The sequence below is a fragment of the Haliotis cracherodii genome, unplaced genomic scaffold, assembly GCF_022045235.1.
Source record: "Haliotis cracherodii isolate W230 unplaced genomic scaffold, xgHalCrac1.p SCAF_11, whole genome shotgun sequence".
In the NCBI taxonomy this organism is placed as follows: domain Eukaryota; kingdom Metazoa; phylum Mollusca; class Gastropoda; order Lepetellida; family Haliotidae; genus Haliotis; species Haliotis cracherodii.
In genome coordinates, this window is record NW_027266266.1 from 34,045,781 (window position 1) to 34,073,412 (window position 27,632).

The window sequence follows — 27,632 nt, forward strand, 5'->3', positions numbered from 1 at the left end:
TCAATCAGTTCACGATATATGAGGGTGGTATGTAGCAGTCGCACATTGTCTCAATCAGTTCACGATACAGGAGGATGGTATATAGCAGTAGCACTTTGTCTCAAACAGTTCACAATATATGAGGGTGCTATATAGCAATAGCACATTGTCTCAATCAGTTCACGATATAGGAGGGTGGTATATAGCAGTAGCACATTGTCTCAATCAGTTCACGATACAGGAGGGTGATATATCGGTGTAGCACATTGTCTCAATCAGTTCACGATATATGAGGGTGGTATGTAGCAGTCGCACATTGTCTCAATCAGTTCACGATACAGGAGGATGGTATATAGCAGTAGCACTTTGTCTCAATCAGTTCACAATATATGAGGGTGCTATATAGCAATAGCACATTGTCTCAATCAGTTCACGATATAGGAGGGTGGTATATAGCAGTAGCACATTGTCTCAATCAGTTCACGATACAGGAGGGTGATATATCGGTGTAGCACATTGTCTCAATCAGTTCACGATATATGAGGGTGGTATATAGCAGTAGCACATTGTCTCAATCAGTTCACGATACAGGGGGGGGGGTGGTATATAGCAGTAGCACTTTGTCTCAATCAGTTCACGATATATGAGGGTGGTATATAGCAATAGCACATTGTCTCAATCAGTTCACGATACAGGAGGGTGGTATATAACAGTAGCACATTGTCTCAATCAGTTCACGATATATGAGGGTGGTATATAGCAGTAGCACATTGTCTCAATCAGTTCACGATACAGGAGGGTGGTATATAGCAGTAGCACATTGGTTCATCAGCTGACGATACATGAGATAGCTACATAGCAGTAGCACATTGGTTCATGCTGTTTACGCTATAGGAGGGTGGGAAATAGCAATAGCACATTGGTTCATGCAGTTGAGGATATAGGAGGGTGGTATATAGTGGTAGCACATTGGTTCCTCAGTCGACGATACTGGATGGTGGTATATAGCAGTAGCACATTGGTTCATCAGTCGACGATACAGGAGGGTGGTATATAGCAGTAGCACATTGGTTCATCAGTCGACGATACAGGAGGGTGGTATATAGCAGTAGCACATTGGTTCATCAGTCGACGATACAGGAGGGTGATATGTAACAGTAGCACATTGGTTCATCAGTTGGGTTGATATATGTCAGATTAATTGTATTAGAATTACAGGATACAGGAGGATATCAGTATTTCCTTGGTTAAATGGACGGTGACACGTGCCAGTGCAGAATTATAGGGGGATTAACTGTATGTATTGTCAGTGTAAAATGTTTGGGAGATTAACTGTTGGTATTGTCAGTGCAGGACGTGAGGGGGTATAACTGGGATTAGTGTCAGTGGAGGATGTTAGGGAGATTAACTTGGAGTAGTGTCAGTGTAGGATGTTAGGGAGATTAACTTGGAGTAGTGTCAGTGTAGGATGTTAGGGAGATTAACTTGGAGTAGTGTCAGTGTAGGATGTTAGGGAGATTAACTTGGAGTAGTGTCAGTGTAGGATGTTAGGGAGATCAACTAGGAGTAGTGTCAGTGTAGGATGTTAGGGAAATAAATGTAGGTATTGTCAGTGTAGGATGTGAGGGTGATTAACTGTAGGTATTGTCAGTGTAGAATTCTAAGGAGATTGACTGGGAGTAGTGTCAGTGTAGGACGTTAGGGAGATTAACTGTATGTATTGTCAGTGTAGAATTTTAAGGAGATTAACTGGAAGTAGTGTCAGTGTAGGATGTTAGGGAGATTAACTGGGAGTAGTGTCAGTGTAGGATATTAGGGATTTTAACTGGGAGTAGTGTTAGTGTAGGATGTTAGGGAAATTAACTGTAGGTATTGTCCGTGTAGGATTTTAGGGAAAGTAACTGGGAGTAGTGTCAGTGTAGGGTGATAGGGGAAGTAACTGGGAGTAATGTCAGTGTAGGATGTTAGGGGGAATAACTGGGAGCAGTGTCAGTGTATGATGTTATGGGGATTAACTGGGAGTAGTGTCAGTGTAGGATCTTAGGGAGTTTGACTGGGAGTAGTGTCAGTGTAGGATGTTAGGGAAAGTAACTGGGAGTAGTGTCAGTGTAGGATGTTAGGGGAAGTAACTGGGAGTAGTGTCAGTGTAGGATGTTAGGGACATAAACTGTAGGTATTGTCAGTGTAGGATGTGAGGGAAGTAACTGGGAGTAGTGTCAGTGTTGGATGTTAGGGGAAATAAGTGGTAGTAGTGTCAGTGTAGGATGATAGGGAGATTAACTGGGAGTTCTGTCAGTGTAGGGTGTTAGGGAAAGTAACTAGGAGTAGTGTCAGTGTAGGATATTAGGAGGATTAACTGGGAGTAGTGTCAGTGTAGGATGATAGGGGAAGTAACTGGGAGTAGTGTCAGTGTAGGATGTTGCGGAGATTAACTTGGAGTAGTGTCGGTGTACGATGTTAGGGAGATTAACAGGCAGTAGTATCAGTGTAGGATGTTAGGAATTTTAACTGGGAGTAGTGTCAGTGTAGGATGTTAGGGGAAGTAACTGGGAGTAGTGTCAGTGTCGGATGATAGGGAAAGTAACTGGGAGTAGTGTCAGTGTAGGATGTTAGGGAGATTAACTGAGAGAAGTGTCGGCGTAGGATGTTAGGGAGATTAACTGGGAGTAGTGTCAGTGTAGGATGTTAGGGATTTTAACTGGGAGTAGTGTTAGTGTAGGATGTTAGGGAAATTAACTGTAGGTATTGTCAGTGTAGGATTTTAGGGAAAGTAACTGGGAGTAGTGTCAGTGTAGGATGATAGGGGAATTAACTGGGAGCAGTGTCAGTGTAGGATGATAGGGAAAGTAACTGTGAGTAGTGTCAGTGTAGGATGTTAGGGAAAGTAACTGGGAGTACTGTCAGTGTAGGGTGATAGGGGAAGTAACTGGGAGCAGTGTCAGTGTATGATGTTATGGGGATTAACTGGGAGTAGTGTCAGTGTAGGATCTTAGGGAGTTTGACTGGGAGTAGTGTCAGTGTAGGATGTTAGGGAAAGTAACTGGGAGTAGTGTCAGTGTAGGATGTTAGGGGATGTAACTTGGAGTAGTGTCAGTGTAGGATGATAGGGACATAAACTGTAGGTATTGTCAGTGTATGATGTTATGGGGATTAACTGGGAGTAGTGTCAGTGTAGGATCTTAGGGAGTTTGACTGGGAGTAGTGTCAGTGTAGGATGTTAGGGAAAGTAACTGGGAGTAGTGTCAGTGTAGGATGATAGGGAAAGTAACTGGAAGTAGTGTCAGTGTTGGATGTGAGGTAGATTAACTGGGAATAGTGTCAGTGTAGGATGTTAGGGAAAGTAACTTAGAGTAGTGTCAGTGTAGGATGTTAGGAGGATTAACTGGGAGTAGTGTCAGTGTAGGATGTTAGGAGGATTAACTGGGAGTAGTGTCAGTGTAGGATGTTAGGGGGAATAACTGGGAGTAGTGTCAGTGTAGGATGAAAGGAAAAGTAACAGGGAGCAGTGTCAGTGTAGGATGTTAGGGAGATTTACTGGGAGTAATGTCAGTATGATGTTATGGAGATTGACTGGGAGTAGTATAAGTGTAGGATGATAGGGAGATAACTGGGAGAACTGTCAGTGTAGGATGTTAGGGGGAAGTAACTGGGAGTAGTGTCAGTGTAGGATCTTAGGGAAGTAACTTGGAGTAGTGTCAGTGTAGGATGTTAGGAGAAGTAACTGGGAGTAGTGTCAGTGTAGGATGTTAGGGAGATTAACTGGGTGTAGTGTCAGTGTAGGATGTTAGGGGGATATAACTGTGAGTAGTGTCAGTGTAGGATGTTATGGAGATTAACTGGGAGTAGTGTCATTGTAGGATGTTAGGGAGATTAACTTGGAGTAGTGTCAGTGTAGGATCTCAGGGAAAGTAACTGGGAGTAGCGTCAGTGTAGGATGTTAGGGAAGTAAGTGGGAGTAGTGTCAGTGTAGGATGTGAGGGAGATTGACTTGGAGTAGTATAAGTGTAGGATGATAGGGAGAGTAACTCGGAGTACTGTCAGTGTAGGATGTTAGGGAGATTAACTGGGAGTAGTGTCAGTGTAGGATGTTAGTGGAAGTAACTGGGAGTACTGTCAGTGTAGGATGTTAGGGGAAGTAACTGGGAGTAGTGTCAGTGTACGACAATTTTGGAAGTAACTGGGAGTAGTTTCAGTGTAGGATGATAGGGAAAGTAACGGGGAGTATTGTCAGTGTAGGATGTTCGGGGAAGTAACTGGGAGTAGTGTGAGTGTAGGATGTTAGGGGAAGTAACTGGGAGTAGTGTCAGAGTAGGATGTTAGGGAGAATAACTGGGAGTAGTGTCAGTGTAGGATGTTATGGAGATTAACTGGGAGTAGTGTCAGTGTAGGATGTGAGGGAGATTAACTGGGAGTAGTGTCAGTATAGGATGTTATGGAGATTAACTCTAGGTATTGTCACTGTAGGATGTTAGGGAAAGTAACTGGGAGTAGTGTCAGAGTAGGATGTTAGGGAGAATAACGGGGAGTAGTGTCAGTGTAGGATGTTATGGAGATTAACTGGGAGTAGTGTCAGTGTAGGATGTGAGGGAGATTAACTGGGAGTAGTGTCTGTATAGGATGTTAGGGAGATTAACTCTAGGTATTGTCACTCTAGGATGTTAGGGAAAGTAACTGGGAGTAGTGTCTGTGTTGGATGTTAGGGAGATTAACTGGGTGTAGCTTCAGTTTAGGATGTGAGGGAGGTTAACTGTAGGTATTGTCAGTGTAGGATGTGAGGAAGATTAACTGGGAGTAGTTTCAGTGTAGGATGTTAGGGAGGGTAACTGGGAGTATTTTCGGTGTAGGAAGCAAGGGAAATTAACTAAGAGTAGTGTCAGTGTAACGTGTAAGGGAGATGTCGTGTTTCTGGGTTACCTGTTCCTTGTGGAAAGTAGTTTGAAGCTTGTCTGGTTGTTGGCCAGACGTCACGTGAGCAAACCTTGCGATATCCTTCCAGAACCTACAGTCCACGCCAAGGGATTATCTCTGTTGTGTTTGCTTGTACGTCATGATGACACCTCCCTCTGTGTCGCTCTGCTCCAGTGCATGTGGAGGATTTGCAAAGAACTTCTTTAGGTTTAGGTTTTGATCATCTTCTCTGGAATAACGCGTAACCTGTTTCACAAGACACAGGGGTTTTGAACTTAATATTTGTTTTTCAATTGCTCATAAAACTCATGAGTAGAAAGTATTGATTTTGTCCTTCCACTAGCTCTGTGTATAATGTTTTCGCGTAATATGTCCGCAGACTGATATAACTTAAACTGGCGGAAGCAGAGCGGTATATCAGTGTAACGACACATAACGTCGCTATTACACTGCATGTCCACTTCCTATATAACAGCTGCATGGGTTTCCGCAAACCTGTTGTTTATGTTGTACATTTCAATTCCGACCCTATTGTCATAAACCAAGGACAAAAAGAACGCCGTGTCTTCCCCATTCGGCTTCTCTTTACTTTAAATAAATCTCGTCCTGCCTGTCCCGATCGATATACTTGGTGACACTGTTTCACCTTTGTACAATTCATTTCCTTCTGTGGACTCGCTCAGCTAGGCATGGAATGATTTGCTGTGTGCCCGCATGTGCCGCGGCTCCTTCATCACGACGAGGTTAAAGATGCTGGCGCTGACTCTGCAGCCCACTCTCATTAGGATTTCTCCCCACCCAGTCGGCGCACGCGCTCGTTATTGCCTGTACGTGTGTAGTATGGACTTTATCGTTTAAAAGAGTTATCTGTCCACTCAGGAAATATGATAGGAAAGACTAAGGATTTAAATGTTCCTTCCAACTGAGCTGACCTACCTGATATTTACTATCATTCTTCACTTATTTTTGGACAGGTACGAGAATATCTATCTTGATAAATTAAGCATGCCTTTATCCAACTACCAGACCCCAGTCATTCGAGTCCGCGAAATGTCTTTGATACATGTCATATTATAAGATAGTATGTGTGTACTGGCTGGGGGTAGCGTGTGTCTACATGTGTGTACTGGCTGGGGGTAACCTGTGTCTACATGTGTATACTGGCTGGGGGTAACCTGTGTCTACATGTGTGTACTGGCGGGGGATAACGTGTGTCTGTCTACATGTGTGTAGTGGCTGGGGATAACGTGTGTCTACATGTGTGTACTGGCTGGGGGTAACCTGTGTCTACATGTGTATACTGGCTGGGGGTAACCTGTGTCTACATGTATGTACTGGCTGTGGATAACGTGTGTCTACATGTGTATACTGGCGGGGGGTACCGTGTGACTACATGTGTGTACTGGCTGGTGGTACCGTGTGTTTACATGTGTGAACTGGCTGGGGATAACGTGTGTCTACATGTGTATACTGGCGGGGGTTACCGTGTGACTACATGTGTGTACTGGCTGGTGGTACCGTGTGTTTACATGTGTGAACTGGCTGGGGGTACCGTGTGTTTACATGTGTGCACTGGCTCGGGGTACTGTCCATCTGAATAACAATAATATCATGTGTGCGCAAGTCGGGGTCCGTATAAAGCTTTCGATATCATCCATGAAGATCCGAAGCTGTTAAGCGCATTTTAGCTTGGGCATTATGTATCTGCGTGTAACACCGAGTAATAAAAACTACTAGTTTATGGAAACTTGTTTAGTCGCTCAAGGCTGCCACATTTTGACTACGTATACAACAGGTACTATTGGTATTGGAATTGAACGACGGCGGTGTTTAGGAATACTTCTCTCCCGAGCGTCAGCAGACATTGGTCAGCGTCTGGCAGGATGCTGTCTCGTGGGCGATATTATACCATTCTTGATATTGCGACAGTCTTGATATTGTGGCAGAGAGCTACTTTCAAAGACAACAAATAGCGAAGTACATTGATGAATAGTATATATTTATTCCCTGCCGATCTCACACAATGTATGCAGGTTCCGGTATCAGTACTCATTTACAATCCAAAAGGACCATGAGAGCTGGACCATCAAGACGAGAAAGAAGTTGAATTCCCTTAGAGATATTGGAGTAAGAGCAGGAGGTCTGAACCCAGTCTGTTGTGTGAACATATGGCGTAGAGTAATAATTCCATGTGCTGTCTACCTGTGTGAACTGTGGTCTAATATATCCAAGACGGATTTGAATTGAAAAACTCCAGCGCTGCTTTGCACGCAATATACATAATTTTACATAATGTAAGATCTCCGACCGTTGCAACTTTTCAAACCTTAGGATTGTGGACCATGACAGCTGTGACTGACAAAATGAAGCTGATGTTTCTTGGGAGGTTGTGTTGAAGCAACCACAGATATCCCCCGTTAAAAAGGTGTTCTATTTCAAACATAAGTGTGTAACACATGATCTACTCACTGTACACACACCACATATATAACCTGTACACACATCACACATATAACCAGTACACACGTCACATATATAACCAGTACACACACATCACATATATAACCTGTACACACACATCACATATATAACATGTACACACACCACATATATAACCAGTACACACACATCACATATAAAACCTGTTCACACACACATAACATATATCACCTGTACATACATCACACATATATAACCTGTACACACACATCAGATATATAACCTGTACACACATCACACACATAACCTGTACACACACCACATATATATAACCTGTACACACATTTAACAAGTACACACGTCACTTATATAACCTGTTCATACATCACACATATATAACCTGTACACATACATCACCTATGTAACCTGTACACACTTCCCACATATAACCAGTACACACATCACACACATAACCAGTACACACATCACATATATAACCTGTACACACAGGTTATATAAATAACCAGTACACACATCACATATATAACCTGTACACACATCACACATATAACCTATACACACATCACATATGTAACCTGTACACACAACACATATGTAACCTGTAGACACATCACATATGTAACCTGTACACACGTCGCATATGTAACCTGTAGACACATCACATATCTAACCTGTACACACATCACATATATAACCTGTACACACGTCGCATATGTAACCTGTAGACACATCACATATATAACCTGTACACACGTCGCATATGTAACATGTAGACACATCACATATGTAACCTGTACAAACATCACATATATAACCTATACACACATCACATATATAACCTGTACACACATCACATATGTAACCTGTAGACACATCACATATGTAACCTGTACACACGTCGCATATGTAACCTGTAGACACATCACATATGTAACCTGTACACACATCACATATATAACCTGTACACACGTCGCATATGTAACCTGTACACACGTTGCATATGTAACCTGTAGACACACCACATATATAACCTGTACACACGTCGCATATGTAACCTGTACACACATCACATATATAACCTGTACACACGTCGCATATGTAACCTGTAGACACACCACATATATAACCTGTACACACGTTGCATATGTAACATGTACACACATCACATATATAACCTGTACACACGTCGCATATGTAACCTGTAGACACATCACATATGTAACCTGTACACACGTCGCATATGTAACCTGTAGAAACAATACACATATGTAACCTGTACACAAACCACATATGTAACCTGTAGACACATCACATATATAACCTGTACACACACCACATATATAACCTGTACACACATCACATATATAACCTGTACACACATCACATATGTAACCTGTAGACACATCACATATGTAACCTATACACACATCACATATATAACCTGAACACACACCACATATGTAACCTGTAGACACATCACATATATAACAGCACACACATAATATATATAACCTCAATACACAGCACGTATATATCACGTTCACGCATTATTTTTATATGCGCGAATTGCTGCAACATAGGCTATGCGCAGTTAAGGAATAATAACTCACTCACATATTTGAAATGCATAGGCATCACTTATATAACATATGTACGCGACACGTTTTGGCGCCATCATTGGTCAATCACCATATGCATCCTACATGTAGAACCCACACAGAATGGTATGGTGTTTGAAAGTATTCGTTTTCTACAATTGCATTAGTTACTCAAAATTGTTTTATTAACCATGTGTATTGCATACATGCCCTCGACATATACTTCCCTCTGTGACTCCTGCGGAATAATGAATATTTCATGTTTGTGTGTGAGTGATACTTTGCTGATATGAGACCAAGTATGAAATATTCATCACACATTTTCTAGGTCTCCCTGTTTCCATGTTACCTATGAGATAAAGGTACTTCTACTGCTGCTGTAAGTCAGCATGTTGATACATGGTAGACTGGCGATCAATTGCTGGCGGCGTGCTGGTGCTTCTTTCCATGCGCCCTCGTGTGATAATTTAAGGGCGTTGAAGATTACTATATTGGGAATATGCTGTTCAACGATAAACACTTTACATTTGTCGACGATTAAAAAGAGCTAATAAATTAGTGTGAAGAAGTACACATCAATAACGGGAGTTAGTTTACAGTTGAGAGTGTGAAATCTCCTCGACCTATCAGCTGCGAGACGGCGTGTACTGATAGAGTAGCGGGCCATTCACATTTCTATTGTTTCACTGGATGGCGTCGTGACAAAAAAGTCGCTATTGAGACTTTAGCCATACTCAAACACAGGACCATTAAACCTCGGAAACAATGCTCTCGTCGTCTTGCCTTTCTAACTGTTGTTTCACTGATGCCGTGTTTAATGACAGAATAAGCGGACTCTGAGATTGTTGCGTGTAATGGAATGACGAGTTAAGCCAATATTTGTATATGCGTTATAGCAGCAGCGGACACTCTGTGTTACAGTTCTGGCGGCGTCTTTCATCGCCATGTTGAGGTATGTGGACTAAGGCGACTACTGTGAGCAGCTGATGTTGACGACGCCCGGAGCAGGCACTTTACCCCCACCTTTACACCCAGCACATCACGCTACTTCAGGTACGTTCTCTATTATCACAGTACGTTGGAACACAGCTACCATGTACACACCTTTATGTGGCGCCATCGCAAGCATTTGACACAACCTAAACAAATTGTTGTACATGTTTATTAAGGTACGATGTTATAAATACATGACGAAATATTCAGCACTAATAAAGACGTTGATTATGGGATCCACGCTCGAGCACTACTTGCATATGACGTAAGAACTTCTTTAAACAAGGCAATTCTCGAACATATCACGTCACAACATTTTTAAACATGACACCTCTACTTACATATGGCGTTTACAACATCTTTTAAACATGACACCGCTACTAACCTATGGCGTTGACAACATCTTTAAGTATGACACCTCAACTTACATATGGCGTTGACAACATCTTTTAAACATGACACCTCAACTTACATATGGCGTTTACAACATCTTTTAAACATGACACCTCAACTTACATGTGGCGTTTACAACATCTTTTAAACATGACACCTCAACTTACATATGGCGTTTACAAGATCTTTTAAACATGACACCTCAACTTACATATGGCGTTTACAACATCTTTTAAACATGACACCTCAACTTACATATGGCGTTTACAACATCTTTTAAACATGACACCTCAACTTACATGTGGCGTTTATAACATCTTTTAAACATGACAACGCTACTAACATATGGCGTTGACAACATCTTTAAACATGACACCTCAACTTACATATGACGTTTACAACATTTTTAAACATGACACCTCTACATACATATGGCGTTTAGATCTTTAAGCATGGCACATCTATTTGCATATGGCGTTTACAACATCTTTTAACTTGACACCTCAACTAACATGTGGTGTTTACAACATCTTTAAGCATGACACCTCTACTTGCAAATGACGTTAACAACTTCTTTCAATATGACACCTGAACTTGCATATGGCGTTTGCGACATTCTTCAATATGACACCTCATCTCGCACATGACGTTTATAACATCTTTCAACATGACGCTTCAACTTACATATAACGTTTACAGCATCTTTTAAACATGACACCTCAACTTACATATGGCGTTTACAACATTTTTAAACATGACACCTCTACTTGCATATGGCATTTACATCTTTAAGCATGGCACATATACTTGCATATGGCGTTTACAATATCTTTAAACGTGACACCTCAACTAACATATGGCGTTTACAACATCTTTGAGCATGACACCTCTACTTGCATATGACGTTTACAACTTCTTTTAATAAGCCACCTGAACTTGCACATGACGTTTAGAACATTTTTCAATATGGCACCTCTACTTACATATGGCGTTTACAACATTTTTCAATATGACACCTGAGCTTGCATATGACGTTTGCGACATTCTTCAATATGACACCTCATCTCGCACATGACGTTTATAACATCTTTCAACATGACGCTTCAACTTACATATAACGTTTACAACATCTTTAAACATGACACCTCAACTTACAAGTTCGTTTACAACATCTTTTAACTTAACAACTCTACTTACACCTGGTAGTACAGAACTTGTTAAACTACCCTCATTAAGAATGCAACATTGACAGAGCGATCTGTAATTAATTGCACTTCACTAGTCCATCTGTTGGATAACAAAATATCAGGCCGGTATTGGGCCATTTTTGGATTTCGGACATGAATAAGTTATCAATCCCATTTGTAAGACTGAATAGGGGATATGGAGTGACAACATGCTTGACCGGACTGCTGATACGTCCGGGCCCTGATGGCGAGGGGTCGTGCTCATGCTAGTAACCACTGATTTGACGTGCCGGGATTCCCCTTTGCGTTTTTGGAATATAGTGGAATAAAATCATTCACACTGTGGCCACTATTCATTTTATTTTATCTTCCCTGTGGATGAAAAAATGCATACCTATTGATAATTACTGACCACCTTCAATGCGACTACCAGTTTATCAAGAATACTTTTTGATCAAATTAAAAACAATCAATGTTTGCCTATTTGTGTCCATCAAATATACTAATCTAACCACTTACTTCCATGTCAGCTAATTAAACCAACCAAACATAATGCTTCATATCTCATATAGCACAGGACGCTGTGAGAGAATATCCAATGCAATATTTCATATCTCATAGCACAGGACGGTGTGAGAGAATGTCCAATGGAATATTTCATATCTCATATCGCACAGGACGATGTGAGAGAATACCTAACACAATATTTTATATTTCATAGTTGTGGGCGGTGTGAGAGTATGTCTAACACAATACTTCATATCTCACAGTAATGGGCGGTGTGGGAATATATCTAACACAATATTCTATATCTCACAGTAGTGGGCGGTGTGAGAGTATGTCTTACACAATATTCTATATCTCACAATAATGGGCGGTGTGCGAGTATGTCTAACACAATATTCTATATCTAACAGTAACGGGCGGTGTGAGAATATGTCTAACACAAGTGGGCGGTGTGAGAGTATGTCTTACACAATATTCTATATCTCACAGTAGTGGGCGGTGTGAGAGTATGTCTAACACAATATTCCATATCTCACAGTAATGGGCCGTGTGAGAGTATGTTTAACAAGATATTCTATATCTCACAGTAGTGGGCGGTGTGAGAGTATGTCTAACACAATATTCTATATATCACAGTAGTGGGCGGTGTGAGAGTATGTCTGACACAGTATTTCATATGCCATAGTACAGGAGGGTGTGAGAGAATGTCTGACACAGTATTTCATATGCCATAGTACAGGAGGGTGTGAGAGAATGTCTGACACAGTATTTTATATCCCATAGTACAGGAGGGTGTGAGAGAATGGCTGACACAGTATTTCATATGCCATAGTACATGAGGGTGTGAGAGAATGTCTGACACAGTATTTCATATGCCATAGTACAGGAGGGTGTGAGAGTATGTCTGACACAGTATTTCATATGCCATAGTACAGGAGGGTGTGAGAGAATGTCTGACACAGTATTTCATATGCCATAGTACAGGAGGGTGTGAGAGAATGTCTGACACAGTATTTTATATCCCATAGTACAGGAGGGTGTGAGAGAATGGCTGACACAGTATTTCATATGCCATAGTACAGGAGGGTGTGAGAGAATGGCTGACACAGTATTTCATATGCCATAGTAAGTACAGGAGGGTGTGAGAGAATGGCTGACACAGTATTTCATATGCCATAGTACAGGAGGGTGTGAGAGAATGTCTGACACAGTATTTTATATCCCATGGTACAGGAGGGTGTGAGAGAATGTCTGACACAGTATTTCATATGCCATAGTGCAGGAGGGTGTGAGAGAATGTCTGACACAATATTTCATATCCCATAGTACAGGAGGGTGTGAGAGAATGTCTGACACAGTATTTCATATGCCATAGTACAGGAGGGTGTGAGAGAATGGCTGACACAGTATTTCATACATCTTCCCGAGGCAAGTGAGTTAACTGACCATAAAAGTCCAGTTTCCACCCTTGCCGAACTAGGCTGGTATTATGGAGTTAGACTTTGGCTGGACTAACGAGTCTATGCATAGTTCAATCAAAATCGCGCACCGAAATCGAAATCCGGTTCGTAAAGTGTCATGCAGGTTTCGGTCGACTGCAGGATTTGCAAGCATGTTCACCGCTAACTCGTTGTCAACAGACTTTTTCTAAATCTTTTCATGCTTATAATCAAGGTGCCCACGTGATTTGATGCACTTCGCGATGTACATAGTACAGGAGGGTGTGAGAAAATGTCTGACAAAGTATTTCATATTTCATAGCACAGGGCGGTGTGAAAGAATGTCTGACACAATACTTCATATCTCACAGTAGTGGGCGGTGTGAGAATATGTGTAACACAATATTCTATATCTCACAGTAGTGGGCGGTGTGAGAATATGTCTAACAGCATACTTCATATCTCACAGTAATGGGCGGTGTGAGAATATGTCTAACACTATATTCTATATCTCACAGTAGTGGGCAGTGGGAGAATATGCCTAACACAATACTTCATATCTCACAGTAGTGGGCGGTGTGAGAATATGTCTAACACAATATTCTATATCTCACAGTAGTGGGCGGTGTGAGAATATGTCTAACAGCCTACTTCATATCTCAGAGTAGTGGGCGGTGTGAGAGAATGTCTGACACAGTATTTCATATGCCATAGTACAGGAGGGTGTGAGAGAATGGCTGACACAGTATTTCATATGCCATAGTGCAGGAGGGTGTGAGAGAATGTCTGACACAGTATTTCATATGCCATAGTACAGGAGGGTGTGAGAGAATGTCTGACACAGTATTTCATATGCCATAGTACAGGAGGGTGTGAGAGAATGTCTGACACAGTATTTCATATCCCATAGTACAGGAGGGTGTGAGAGAATGTCTGACACAGTATTTCATATGCCATAGTACAGGAGGGTGTGAGAGAATGTCTGACACAGTATTTCATACATCTTCCCGAGGCAAGTGAGTTTACTGACCATAAAAGTCCAGTTTCCACCCTTGCCGAACTAGGCTGGTATTATGGAGTTAGACTTTGGCTGGACTAACGAGTCTATGCATAGTTCAATCAAAATCGCGCACCGAAATCGAAATCCGGTTCGTAAAGTGTCATGCAGGTTTCGGTCGACTGCAGGATTTGCAAAGCATGTTCACCGCTAACTCGTTGTCAACAGACTTTTTCTAAATCTTTTCATGCTTATAATCAAGGTGCCCACGTGATTTGATGCACTTCGCGATGTACATAGTACAGGAGGGTGTGAGAGAATGTCTGACACAGTATTTTATATCCCACAGTAGTGGGCGGTGTGAGAGAATGTCTGACACAGTATTTTATATCCCATAGTACAGGAGGGTGTGAGAGAATGTCTGACACAGTATTTCATATGCCATAGTACAGGACGGTGTGAGAGAATGTCTGACACAGTATTTTATATCCCATAGTACAGGAGGGTGTGAGAGAATGTCTGACACAGTATTTTATATCCTATAGTACAGGACGGTGTGAGAGAATGTCAGACACAGTATTTTATATCCCATAGTACAGGAGGGTGTGAGAGAATGTCTGACACAGTATTTTATATGCCATAGTACAGGAGGGTGTGAGAGAATGTCTGACACAGTATTTCATATGCCATAGTACAGGAGGGTGTGAGAGAATGTCTGACACAGTATTTTATATCCCATAGTACAGGAGGGTGTGAGAGAATGGCTGACACAGTATTTCATATGCCATAGCACAGGAAGGTGTGAGAAAATGTCTGACACAGTATTTTATATGCCATAGTACAGGAGGGTGTGAGAGAATGTCTGACACAGTATTTTATATGCCATAGTACAGGAGGGTGTGAGAGAATGTCTGACACAGTATTTTATATCCCATAGTACAGGAGGGTGTGAGAGAATGTCTGACACAGTATTTTATATCCCATAGTTCAGGAGGGTGTGAGAGAATGTCTGACACCGTATTTCATATGCCATAGTACAGGAGGGTGTGAGAGAATGTCTGACACAGTATTTTATATCCCATAGTACAGGAGGGTGTGAGAGAATGTCTGACACAGTATTTTATATCCCATAGTACAGGAGGGTGTGAGAGAATGTCTGACACAGTATTTTATATCCCATAGTACAGGAGGGTGTGAGAGAATGTCTGACACAGTATTTCATATGCCATAGTACAGGAGGGTGTGAGAGAATGTCTGACACAGTATTTTATATCCCATAGTACAGGAGGGTGTGAGAGAATGTCTGACACAGTATTTTATATCCCATAGTACAGGAGGGTGTGAGAGAATGTCTGACACAGTATTTCATTTCCCACAGTAGTGGGCGGTGTGAGAATATGTCTAACACAATATTCTATATCTCACAGTAGTGGGCAGTGTGAGAGAATGTCTGACACAGTATTTCATATCCCATAGTACAGGATGGTGTGAGAGAATGTCTGACATAGTATTTCATATCCCATAGTACAGGAGGGTGTGAGAGAATGTCTGACTTAATACTTCATATCTCACAGTAATGGGCGGTGTGAGAATATGTCTAACACAATATTCTATATCTCACAGTAGTGGGCAGTGTGAGAGAATGTCTGACACAGTATTTCATATGCCATAGTACAGGAGGGTGTGAGAGAATGTCTGACACAGTATTTCATATGCCATAGTACAGGAGGGTGTGAGAGAATATCTGACTTAATACTTCATATCTTACAGTAGTGGGTGGTGTGAGAATATGTCTAACACAATATGTCGATGTGAGTGTATGTCTAACACAATACTTCATATCTCACAGTAGTGGGCGGTGTGAGAGTATGTCTAACACAATGCTTCATTTCTCACAGTAGTGGGCGGTGTTAGAGTATGTCTAACACAATACTTCATATATCACAGTAATGGCCGGTTTGAGAATATGTCTAACACAATACTTCATATCTCACAGTAGTGGGCGGTGTGAGAGTAAGTCTAACACAATACTTCATATCTCACAGTAGTGGGCGGTGTGAGAGTATGTCTTACACAATATTTCATATCCCATAGTCCAAGATTAAGATATGTTAGACAGGAAAATCACACATTTCAAATATTAAAGGGATATCTAACGTTGTCCTAAATTGGTGCACCAAAGGTTAATGTTCATCTACTATACACATGCTTTCGAAATAGTTCCCGTGAAAGTGACACGTAAATATTTTATAGAGATAGTCAAAGCTGTAGTGAATTATTTACATGCTCACATCCGGTTTCTTAGCGGTTTGGCATTCCAGGTTGTTGTCGAGCTTTCTAAGGTTACGAGCGATGTGCCTTGCGGGCTTCGCTCCAGAGACACTGTGTACAGGTTGAGAAAAGAGCTCTTCCGCTAGCAGTGCACCATCTCACTGAAACAATGGCCAACACGGTTGCCTCAAAGCGGATATTAGTGGGATCTTTGCTCTGTCGAATGTGTGCGAATTGAACCGAGCCGCGAGGTAATCGATACTGTAGCAGGAAAAAAATGCATATATATTTTTTTGTTGTAGTTATTGATCGAGATCAGATTTTTTTATAAATCATCGTTGCAATGTCGCAATCTATCCCCACGAAGCTTTCAGTCGTTTGGTCCGTGTTCAACTCCTTCTATTGCTAGATACTTTTTTTCTCCTGGTGTTATTTGGTGAAAGATCAGCAATTACTGTTTTTACACTTGACGTTGTTGCTGGATGTGTTGTGTGAAAGGTTGGAAGTACCAATACGAAAATAACACCTTTCATTCAAGAGATATAGGTGTGCAGTGCTCTTACCCACTCACTACAGGAGACGTAGCACCTGGAACCTGAGAGCACGTGGAACTCATTAAGGTGTCGCACGGTAAAACACAAAGTTATTACATAAAAGTTGCTGCTGTCGTTGTTGTACTCATGGGTTTGATATTCCACGAGAAACATCGTCTTTATTCACCTGAGCAGTTTTCAAATTGTTGATCCTTGGTGTCTGAAAGTAATGTTATTACATGTTTCGGTTAGTAATGAAAAAGTACATTAGAAAAACCTAAACTGATAATATCCATGAATTTGCACAGATCACAACTAAATCAGTCCAACAGCCACACTATACCTTAAATAAGCATTTGAAACGAATAATAGTTTCCACAATGTAGATACAAAATGTTGACAATGAAAACATTTGAAAATACCTGGTTTCGCTGAAGTGAAGGATATCCGCTGATCTGCGTCAAGATTATTCTCTTTTTCTAAGATAAAATTTCTGGTGCCCCCCGCCGTGATATTGCTGGAATATTGCTAAAAGCTGCATAAAACCATACTCACTCACTAAGATAAATATTTCTAAAATATTTAGTTGCTTTATTATACCCCCGTCCGAGCTTTTGTACGGCCCATATCTTTTTAACCATGCACCCTAGCTTCACCAAACTTGCTACACACATTTACCACAATGAGTACTTGTCCCACGCTAGTTCGAAGATTCTGATTTTTTAAATTTTTGCCGTTTCCATGGACACATTAAGAAACTTAAACTTTTAGGGTGGGTGTTTTGTACGGCACATAACTTTTTAACCATGCACACTAGCTTCACCAAACTTTCTACACACATTTACCACAATGAGTACTTGTGCATTTTGCTAGTTTGAAGATTCTGAACTTTTTAATTTTTGCCGTTTCCATGGACACATTAAAGAACTTAAACTTTTAGGGTGGGTGTTTTGTACGGCCCATATCTTTTTAACTATGCATCCTAGCTTCATCAATCTTGCTACACACATTTACCACAATGAGTACTTGTGCCTTTTGCTAGTTTGAAGATTCTGATTTTTTAATTGTTGCCGCTTCCATAGAATCATGGTGAAACATAAATTTTGGGTAGAGTTTATGTACGATCCATGTTTACAATATCATGTATCCTAGCTTCAGCAAACTTGCTACATTAACTACTATGATTTTTTTTTTTAATCTTTTATAAGATTCTGAAAGTTTTCTCTTTTGCTGTTTTCATGGAAACCTGTTGGAATTTAGAAATTTTGATGACTGGTTTTGTATAGCTAATATATTTTCCAAAATTGTTTCCACTCATGTAGATCATCATAAGTATCTGCGCTTTGTGTTAGTTTCAATTTATGAATTCTTTACCAAATCTGTTAAGGCTAGATGGAAATTATCAATTTATTAATTTTCTTATATGATATTGTTCCATTTTTGATGTGTTGTTATATCAACAATTTTTGGTCCTTTTCATAATTTTTCTTATGTAACTCCTCAATCAAATTTTTATTCAAAGGTGTTCATGGTGATCACCTTCCTCGTAGTGAACACTGGTAACATGGGAGATTTGGGGGATGGGGTGGGGTGGTGTGGTGTGGTATGGGGTGTGGTATGGGGTGGGTGGGTGGGTGGGGGTCAATTGTCACTGGAACTCAATCTTAGTTTTTAAAACATTGAAGTTAAAATCAGTTAGAAATATTTCATTAATTAACAACTATTTACTATTTGTTGTTGATCAGCGGGGATAACGGGGGTATGTGAGCTTTGCTCACTTCTTTCTTGTTTAATCTGATTGTCCGAATTAAAAAAAAGGTTAAGTGTGCATAGCATGGGGCGCACTTGTTAACTTCCTCTCCAATTTCACATTTTACTATAGATGCATATCGGGAAATCATTCACCGAGCTCACAGTTTCACGTTTAAGTATTAGGTATAGTAACCTTTCAAACTATTTAAACACACATGAAAAAAACTCGTTTATTTATAACAAAACACCATAATATCTATATGATAGTGGGCTATTTTATTCGCATTTACGATTTTCCTCAATATTTTAAACCAGTTAATACACCTTATGCAGCTTGATAACCTCTTAATGCATATTTATAATGATATACATTTTCAACCAAATAATACAACAGTCCATGCAGTTGCTATATTACTCTGTCATGTAGAGTAATGTTGTTTCTGCTGCATAATACATTGATACTCTGCTTTAAGCATCTTTCTCAGGGGAACATATAGACATTACACTTAGAATCTATCGAGGATATGCAGTGTGTGCCTTAGCCGTTCAAGCTGTCAATAGAATACTTAAGGTATCGTGACGTTGATATGCTCCACAGGTTTTGAGTAAATATTTATGACAACACGGCTCTTTACAAGTATTGCATGTATGTTGCAGGTGTTATGCAGACAGGCAGATGATGTTGCTGCAGCTCCTACCCCTCTGCTCCCTGCTCTGTGCTCTGTCAAGCACCCGAGCCACGTGCAGGTTCCCCGAGTTCCTCCAGAGAGAAGAACCTTGGGCTGCAGACTATGGAGAGGGAACATTTGTTGCGTACGTCAAGGGAACGTACATGCAAATTAACCAGATCAAAGGCGGAAGTGGTAGTGCATATGCTCGAAGATGTATACAAAAAACCTCGAATGGCAAGTATTTGGTGACTCACGAGGAGAAACAAAAAGAGCACCGTTTTGTTTGTATGCAGTTTCTTCGAAGAAGTGCCAATATTGTTCAACTGAAAGTATCTCGTAACTCGAATCGGCGCTCCATTGACTTGTGTCAGGATCGTTTAATGGCTCTGGATCACTGGCCTATCGTGCAGTTAAGCCAAACACCCGATCAGCGCATTACTTGTCCTTTTGTCGGCGGCTACAACGTACAGATGCAATTCCCTAACCACACTATAGTATGTGCCGACCATCTTCTTTTGTTAAGGATTGAAAGTGAATGTGAAAAGGGGGAAGGAATATTGTTTGATTTCCGGGACGAACAATGTATCCCACCTTCTCTGCCTCGAGATGTGAAACAAAGAGCATACTGCATTGCTCACTGGGAAGAAAATGGCCAAACATTTGTTATTCTCCAACATGCGACTGTTCACAAACAAATGTGGTGTCTCCGTATCAGTGATGCCCTGGGGGATATGAAAGGAGCATATCTTATGCTGGACCTTGTTTGTCATCCTAACGAGTCGGAAGAGGAAACGTTGAACTATTACTACATCAGCATTGAAAAACAAGTTCACTCAAGTATCTGTGCTGATGCCGTAGATGGATGTTCTTTGATCAAGGATTTTTGTGACACAGATTTCAGGCAGCACTGCTCAAAAACATGTCGTGATTGTGAGTATGAAAGTGAAATTGGCTTGTGTACGTTTCCCGAACATATGAGAGGGAAATGGATCGACGCAAAAGGGAGCAGAGAAAATGAAATCAACATCTACGATTATTCTATGAATATAAACGACATAGGAAGATTTCAGTGTTTGGAGATGCAGAGCGATTATTATCGAGATCGACGAGTCCTTCTTGAGTTGTTCGACAACGGGTGCTACCCGCGATACGCCTGTGTAGAACTGGAGAAGATAGCCCTTCCGGTCATGAAGTACCGCTTAGGACGCAGACTCGACTGGCCTCTGATACCAACGCATGATCAGAAGAAACTTATCTGTGATGATGAACGATTTAAGTCAAAGCCTGACAGTCTGTATGACAACAGTTTGAAACCACCAAGGCTACTCATACGCAAAGAAAAGATCCATTATGTAAGCTGCGGGCTCCCACCGTCATTGCAATACGGGCTGTCTTTCAGAGAGGAGGGAGAAGACTGCGGTGGTTGTCTGTACTACAGCCCTGTTCATGAAGATGACAGCATCACGGTGCAGCCTGTCAACTGTTCCTCCCCTAACCTCCCCATCGATTATAGGTGTGTGGCATCCTTCCAGTTCGGCAATGATACGCATGCAGTTGTCGCCAAAAGTAGAGACACATACCTGTGTTGGGTGTTCACAGACGACAGCAAAATCAAGGTTCTTACAGCTGGCGATTGTTTCTCCTATGAATTAATGGAGACCGCCAAACTTCAAGGTTATTTCACTATCACTGAGGAAAATCTGTGTCAGAATATCATGCGAGTGTTAAGAACAACTACCACCACAACAGAGAAAACAACACAAATAACATCCACTTTAGGTAGAATCGAGTATACTGTGATCGCCCCCGAGGAAGCAGAGATTGAGGTGGAACAGGAACCAATCATTACTCCAAGCTCATCAGTAGGTAATGGTGCCATCCTCAGCACAACACCATTGTCATACCATATGTTATTCTTGCTCATCCCCTGCCTTGTGTTTATACTGAGACACAGTCTGAGCTGAGTGTACCCAGTGGTGTGTGATGACCTTCCGTCATGCACTACCAAGTGCTGAGGTTCCAACTGACCATACGACTATTCATTGATTTAGTCTGCATGTAAGGAAGAGCTAAACATCACATAAACGACTGAATCTATTCACTGAATGCATGTGATAACATTACTCTGATTTGGAAGTCCTAACTACAAAGAACATGACTCCTGATCGCGCTTGACCAGAACCCAAGATAAACAACTACAGAGACATGATGCTGTCTGAACCGGTGATGGTGTGATGTAGCTTCATAGGAGGTCGTTATCACACAGAGTTGCTATTGTATATGTTGAAGAATTGGTGAGATAAGACAGATATGTCACCGGTCACGCAGATTAGGCAGTGTGACTCAAGGACGGTCGGTCTGGTGCATTGGTTAAGGCTGTAGACGTGCCGCAGATGTTGCCGCAGATGTTGCTGCAGGTGCCTAGACGGGACTTCAGTCTTACAGTTTCTTGAAGTATGGGAGGTTCCATGGTTTCCTAGTTGCACCGATATATAAGTCGATTTATTCAGGGGTCCTCTTTAAGAAAGTATTTTTTTAGACCTTTTCTCTCTGGTTGGCTTCTGACTTCGTAATACTTTGTATACATTTTGCATGTTTGTCTACATGTAATACATTCACTCTAAGCCGTGTACATATCGCTACTGATTATTCCTCCACATCCATATGCACATGTATAGTTTATAGGTGCAATACTCCATTTCAAGAAGTGTTATGATATTGTCTTCTCTAATGTTAAATTGTTTTGATCTTTTCATGCCTCGTAAATCGTGGTATGGGAACGTTAATGAATAAACTTTTCCCCTACTTAATCTCATTATATGCATGTTAACCAAACTCATTGACAATATGTGTGGTATTGACAAGCTAACATGGCTCTGAGATCGGCGGTTACACTCCCGTGTTGTTATGTGTGTTTGGTTCTGTGTATGTGTTTGTTTGTACGTATGGTTTTGTGCGTGTGTGCGCGCGCGTGTGTGTGTGCGCGTGTGTGGGTGCGTGTGTATTTGTGTGTGTGATATAGTATGCATACGTGCATGTGTTAGTATGTGTGTTTGTGCGTGGTGTCTATGTTCAGGTAACACAAAACACGTGTCATGAAGGAAGGAGATGATGTGTCAATATTGGGTCTTTATTAAAGAAAGTATATATGTAATAACAACCGTAGTTGCATATTTTGCTTTGCGCTATGCCAGCATAAGGGTACTTATGTGTACAGACATCCATGGGTTGAGAAGACGATGTTTCCTACTGCTTTAACCGGCAACCTCTTCTGTTGTTGAAGTTCACCTTTATTCCTCGAGATTGGGCTATCTTATGACCAAAGTCTAGGCTATATCTAAGATTGTCTTTGTATTCAATTCCTGATGAAATCATTAGACGTTTACTGTACGAGGTAGTTTTAGGCGATGAACACAACATCTTTGCACACACCGCCACGCTGATATAATCCAGAACAGTACTATCAGTTAGGTCTTTAAAAATTAAACACAAACATCCATATTTGCAATGTACAGGTGTTTTCTAAAGTAATTCATTACAGAGTACAACACGCTTAGTTATGCCTGAGAAGACTCTGATATTGATTACAGTTCCTATCATGTTGAGTGTTACCTATAACGCTGTGCAATGCATAAATACATATATGCTTCAATTCAAAAACAGAGTTTCATTTTGTATGTTGTGTCTTTTACATATAGTATTATGTGTTTCTCTATCGTAGTCCGACTCTTCTTGAGCTGCGATGTTTCCATGTCTGATGTAACACATCGTTCACTCTTTGTGCTAAGGTCATTATGTGTGTTGTCATGGACATAGATGTGGTAGGAGTTCTTTACATACTCTCCTACTCTCCTTATCTCACCGATTGCTAGCTGGCTCCATCTCTGAGCCGTGCCATGCCCTGTCACGGTTGGGCTAGTGCCGGCAGTCACGTGTGAGCTAGTGTCGGCAGTCACGTGTGGGCTAGTGTCGGCAGTCACGCGTGGGCTAGTGTCGGCAGTCACGTGTGGGCTAGTGTCGGCAGTCACGTGTGGGTTAGTGTCGGCAGTCACGGGTGGGCTAGTGTCGGCAGTCACGTGTGAGCTAGTGTCGGCAGTCACGGGTGGGCTAGTGTCGGCAGTCACGTGTGGGCTAGTGTCGGCAGTCACGTGTGGGCTAGTGTCGGCAGTCACGGGTGGGCTAGTGTCGGCAGTCACGTGTGAGCTAGTGTCGGCAGTCCGAGCTGTATATAGCAGATGTGGACAGCTACAGCTAATATTATCACTAATATTGACAGTCGCAGCTATTGTTACAGATTATGTTAACATTCACGGGTAATGCTTATGTCGGCAGTTACAAGTAACAGTAGTAGTTAATGTTGGTCGTCATAGTTAATGGCATGGCTAAAGTTGACTAATCAGCTTTACTTACAGCTAATGTAAGCCATCACAGCTACTACTGCCTGTTGTATCATTGACGTCTTTTCCACTACAGCTGCTCACAGGGTGAGTCAGTAAGAATAGTTTTACGCCGCTTTTAGCAATATTCCAGCAATATAACGGCGGGGGACACCAGAAATGGGCTTCACACATTGTACCCATTTGGGGATTCTAACCCGGGTCTTCGCCCCGACGAGCGAACGCTTTAACCACTAGGCTACCCCACCGCCCTTCGGCACAGGGAAATGAAGATACTTAAACATAGGGCTCACCTTATGTCGTCATTGGGACAAACATCTACTGTGAAATCTGTCTAACCAGTCTAACTGCCATCATTTCTACTATGTCATGTGATGGGTCCATCTTTTCTACAATATGCTATAGCTTATATTGGCTGATACAACAGGTGTTATAGCTTATATTGGCTGATACAACAGGTGTTATAGCTTATATTGGCTGATACAGCCGATGCTATAGCTTATACTGGCTGATACAACCGGTGTTATAGCTTTTATTGGCTGATACAACAGGTGTTATAGCTTATACTGGCTGATACAACAGGTGTTATAGCTTATATTGGCTGATACAACAGGTGTTATAGCTTATATTGGCTGATACAGCCGATGCTATAGCTTATACTGGCTGATACAACAGGTGTTATAGCTTTTATTGGCTGATACAACAGGTGTTATAGCTTATACTGGCTGATACAACAGGTGTTATAGCTTATATTGGCTGATACAACAGGTGTTATAGCTTTTATTGGCTGATACAACAGGTGTTATAGCTTATATTGGCTGATGCAGCCGGTGTTATAGCTTATACTGGCTGATACAGCCGGTGTTATAGCTTATACTGGCTGATGCAGCCGGTGTTATAGCTTATACTGGCTGATACAGCCGGTGTTATAGCTTATACTGGCTGATACAACAGGTGTTATAGCTTATATTGGCTGATACAACAGGTGTTATAGCTTATATTGGCTGATACAACAGGTGTTATAGCTTATATTGGCTGATACAGCCGATGCTATAGCTTATACTGGCTGATACAACAGGTGTTATAGCTTATACTGGCTGATACAACAGGTGTTATAGCTTATATTGGCTGATACAACAGGTGTTATAGCTTATATTGGCTGATACAGCCGGTGTTATAGCTTATACTGGCTTATACAGCCGGTGTTATAGCATATATTGGCTTATACAGCCGGTGTTATAGCATATATTGGCTTATACAGCCGGTGTTATAGCATATATTGGCTCATAAGATTGTGTACAGCTCATGTTGGCCAGAAGAGATTGTGTTAAAGACACTGCTGTATGTTACAGTTTTTGTTACAGCTGATATTCCAAAATTGGCTGTTACAGCTTGTATTATAGCTAATGTTGGTCGTCACAGTTTGTGTTATGGCTAATATTGGCTTTTACAGTTTGTGTTATGGCTAATGTTGGCTGTTACAGTTTGTGTTATGGCTAATGTTGGTCGTCACAGTTTGTGTTATGGCCAATGTTGGTCGTCATAGTTTGTGTTATGGCTTATGTTGGTCATCACAGTTTGTGTTATGGCTTATGTTGGTCATCACAGTTTGTGTTATGGCTTATGTTGGTCATCACAGTTTGAGTTATGGCTTATGTTGGTCATCACAGTTTGGGTTATGGCCAATGTTGGTCGTCACAGTTTGGGTTATGGCCAATGTTGGTCGTCACAGTTTGGGCTATGGCCAATGTTGGTCGTCACAGTTTGTGTTATGGCTAATGTTGGTCGTCACAGTTTGGCTGTTACAGCCCCTATCATCAAGTGTCAAGGTGCGTCTAATCAATACCCTGCGATTAGTGCGATTGTAATATGTTCCATCATGTTACATAAGACGGTTCATAAACGTTGATGCAGCCTGTGTCAAACAAGTGATGTTTGCTGGTCTCCCGCCGTGTACCCTCAATACGGCCTCTGTGGGTTCTTATCGCCAACTTGCCATAAGTCAAGTCCCACGTGTATTTATTGTTGCATGACCTGTACATCAATGGCCTCAACGCCCCCTGATGAATGTGCACCGGCTCTCCATAATGCAGGACACCTTCCATGTCCTCCTTTAGGCAAAGTTACCTCACTACAGTTTTGTTCTACATCTTGTGTGTTCCCTGAATGCGTCTCCTACATCTGCCTACACTGTTCCCCAAAAGGGTGGTAGCGCCCCTTCCTCTTGAGTCGCGCCTGATCACTGTGGCCATGTCCCCGCCATCTGCCCTGCATGTTCTCTCGGTGTTGGCGACCAGGTAGATCCTTGCTACTTCTTCAACAGCAGCGCGCTCCATAGACTACATGCCCTTCTCTAACTCTCATGCTCTCCTCAGTTTGTAGTCTGTAGGTCCGTTGTGCCTTTAAGCTGTAATCTCGACTATTTCATTAATCCATTATTCTACTTGTGTTCAATTGTAACATTACACGCGATATTAGAGTTGCGAAATAGTTGCGGCCGCTTGGTATGCGTTACAAGAAATAGCCATACCTGGGACCATATAACCCATATGCAGATTATGCATTTATTAATTTGATTTACAACGTATTTAAGAAGCATACTATTGTTTTATGTGCCACTGCACCATATTTCATATCTACAGCACTCGTTATGTCTTGTTTGTTTCTATAAAGGAGGCATATGTGAGTTGTGTCTATTGATATGCTGTATCTATAAGACTTGTTTTTCAATAAATCTCTTTAAAACTGTTGATCTGTTGGGAATGTGTGATAACGTAATGACAAGATATCATATACTACTCGTGTCCCTGTCACAAACTACCCGTTGATGAGATGCAAACACTTCTCCAGCAACCACTGCTCCCAGCTTAAACAGGTGCATGCAGTGGCGCACTGACCACTGCCCCTATCTTCTATACGGTTATACATCAGGCAATGTCCTCAGTATAGATCTATGCATACAGTGGCGCACTGACCACTGCCCCTATCTTCTATACGGTTATACATCAGGCAATGCCCTCAGTATGGATCTATGCATACAGTGGCGCACTGACAACAGACCCTATCTTCTATACGGTTATACATCAGGCAATGTCCTCAGTATAGATCTATGCATACAGTGGCGCACTGACCACAGACCCTATCTTCTATACGGTTATACATCAGGCAATGTCCTCAGTATAGATCTATGCATACAGTGGCGCACTGACCACAGACTCTATCTTCTATACGGTTATACATCAGGCAATGTCCTCAGTATAGATCTATGCATACAGTGGCGCACTGACCACAGACCCTATCTTCTATACGGTTATACATCAGGCAATGCCCTCAGTATGGATCTATGCATACAGTGGCGCACTGACAACAGACCCTATCTTCTATACGGTTATACATCAGGCAATGTCCTCAGTATAGATCTATGCATACAGTGGCGCACTGACCACAGACCCTATCTTCTATACGGTTATACATCAGGCAATGTCCTCAGTATAGATCTATGCATACAGTGGCGCACTGACCACAGACCCTATCTTGTATACGGTTA

General features: G+C 41.5%; 1 protein-coding gene across 2 annotated transcripts in view; it reads left to right on the forward strand.

Moving 5' to 3' along the window:
- The window catches only part of LOC139456420 (uncharacterized), a 90,269-nt gene extending 63,485 nt beyond the window's left edge, over nucleotides 1-26,784 (forward strand). For both annotated transcript variants that reach the window (XM_071238120.1, XM_071238121.1), the window contains exons 2-3: nucleotides 9,867-9,998; nucleotides 19,675-26,784. In XM_071238120.1, coding sequence (XP_071094221.1) covers nucleotides 19,694-21,652 — 1,959 coding nt within the window. In that variant the 5' untranslated portion in view covers nucleotides 9,867-9,998; nucleotides 19,675-19,693 and the 3' untranslated portion in view covers nucleotides 21,653-26,784. The remainder of the gene's footprint in view (nucleotides 1-9,866; nucleotides 9,999-19,674) is intronic.
- Nucleotides 26,785-27,632: the final 848 nt, after the last annotated feature.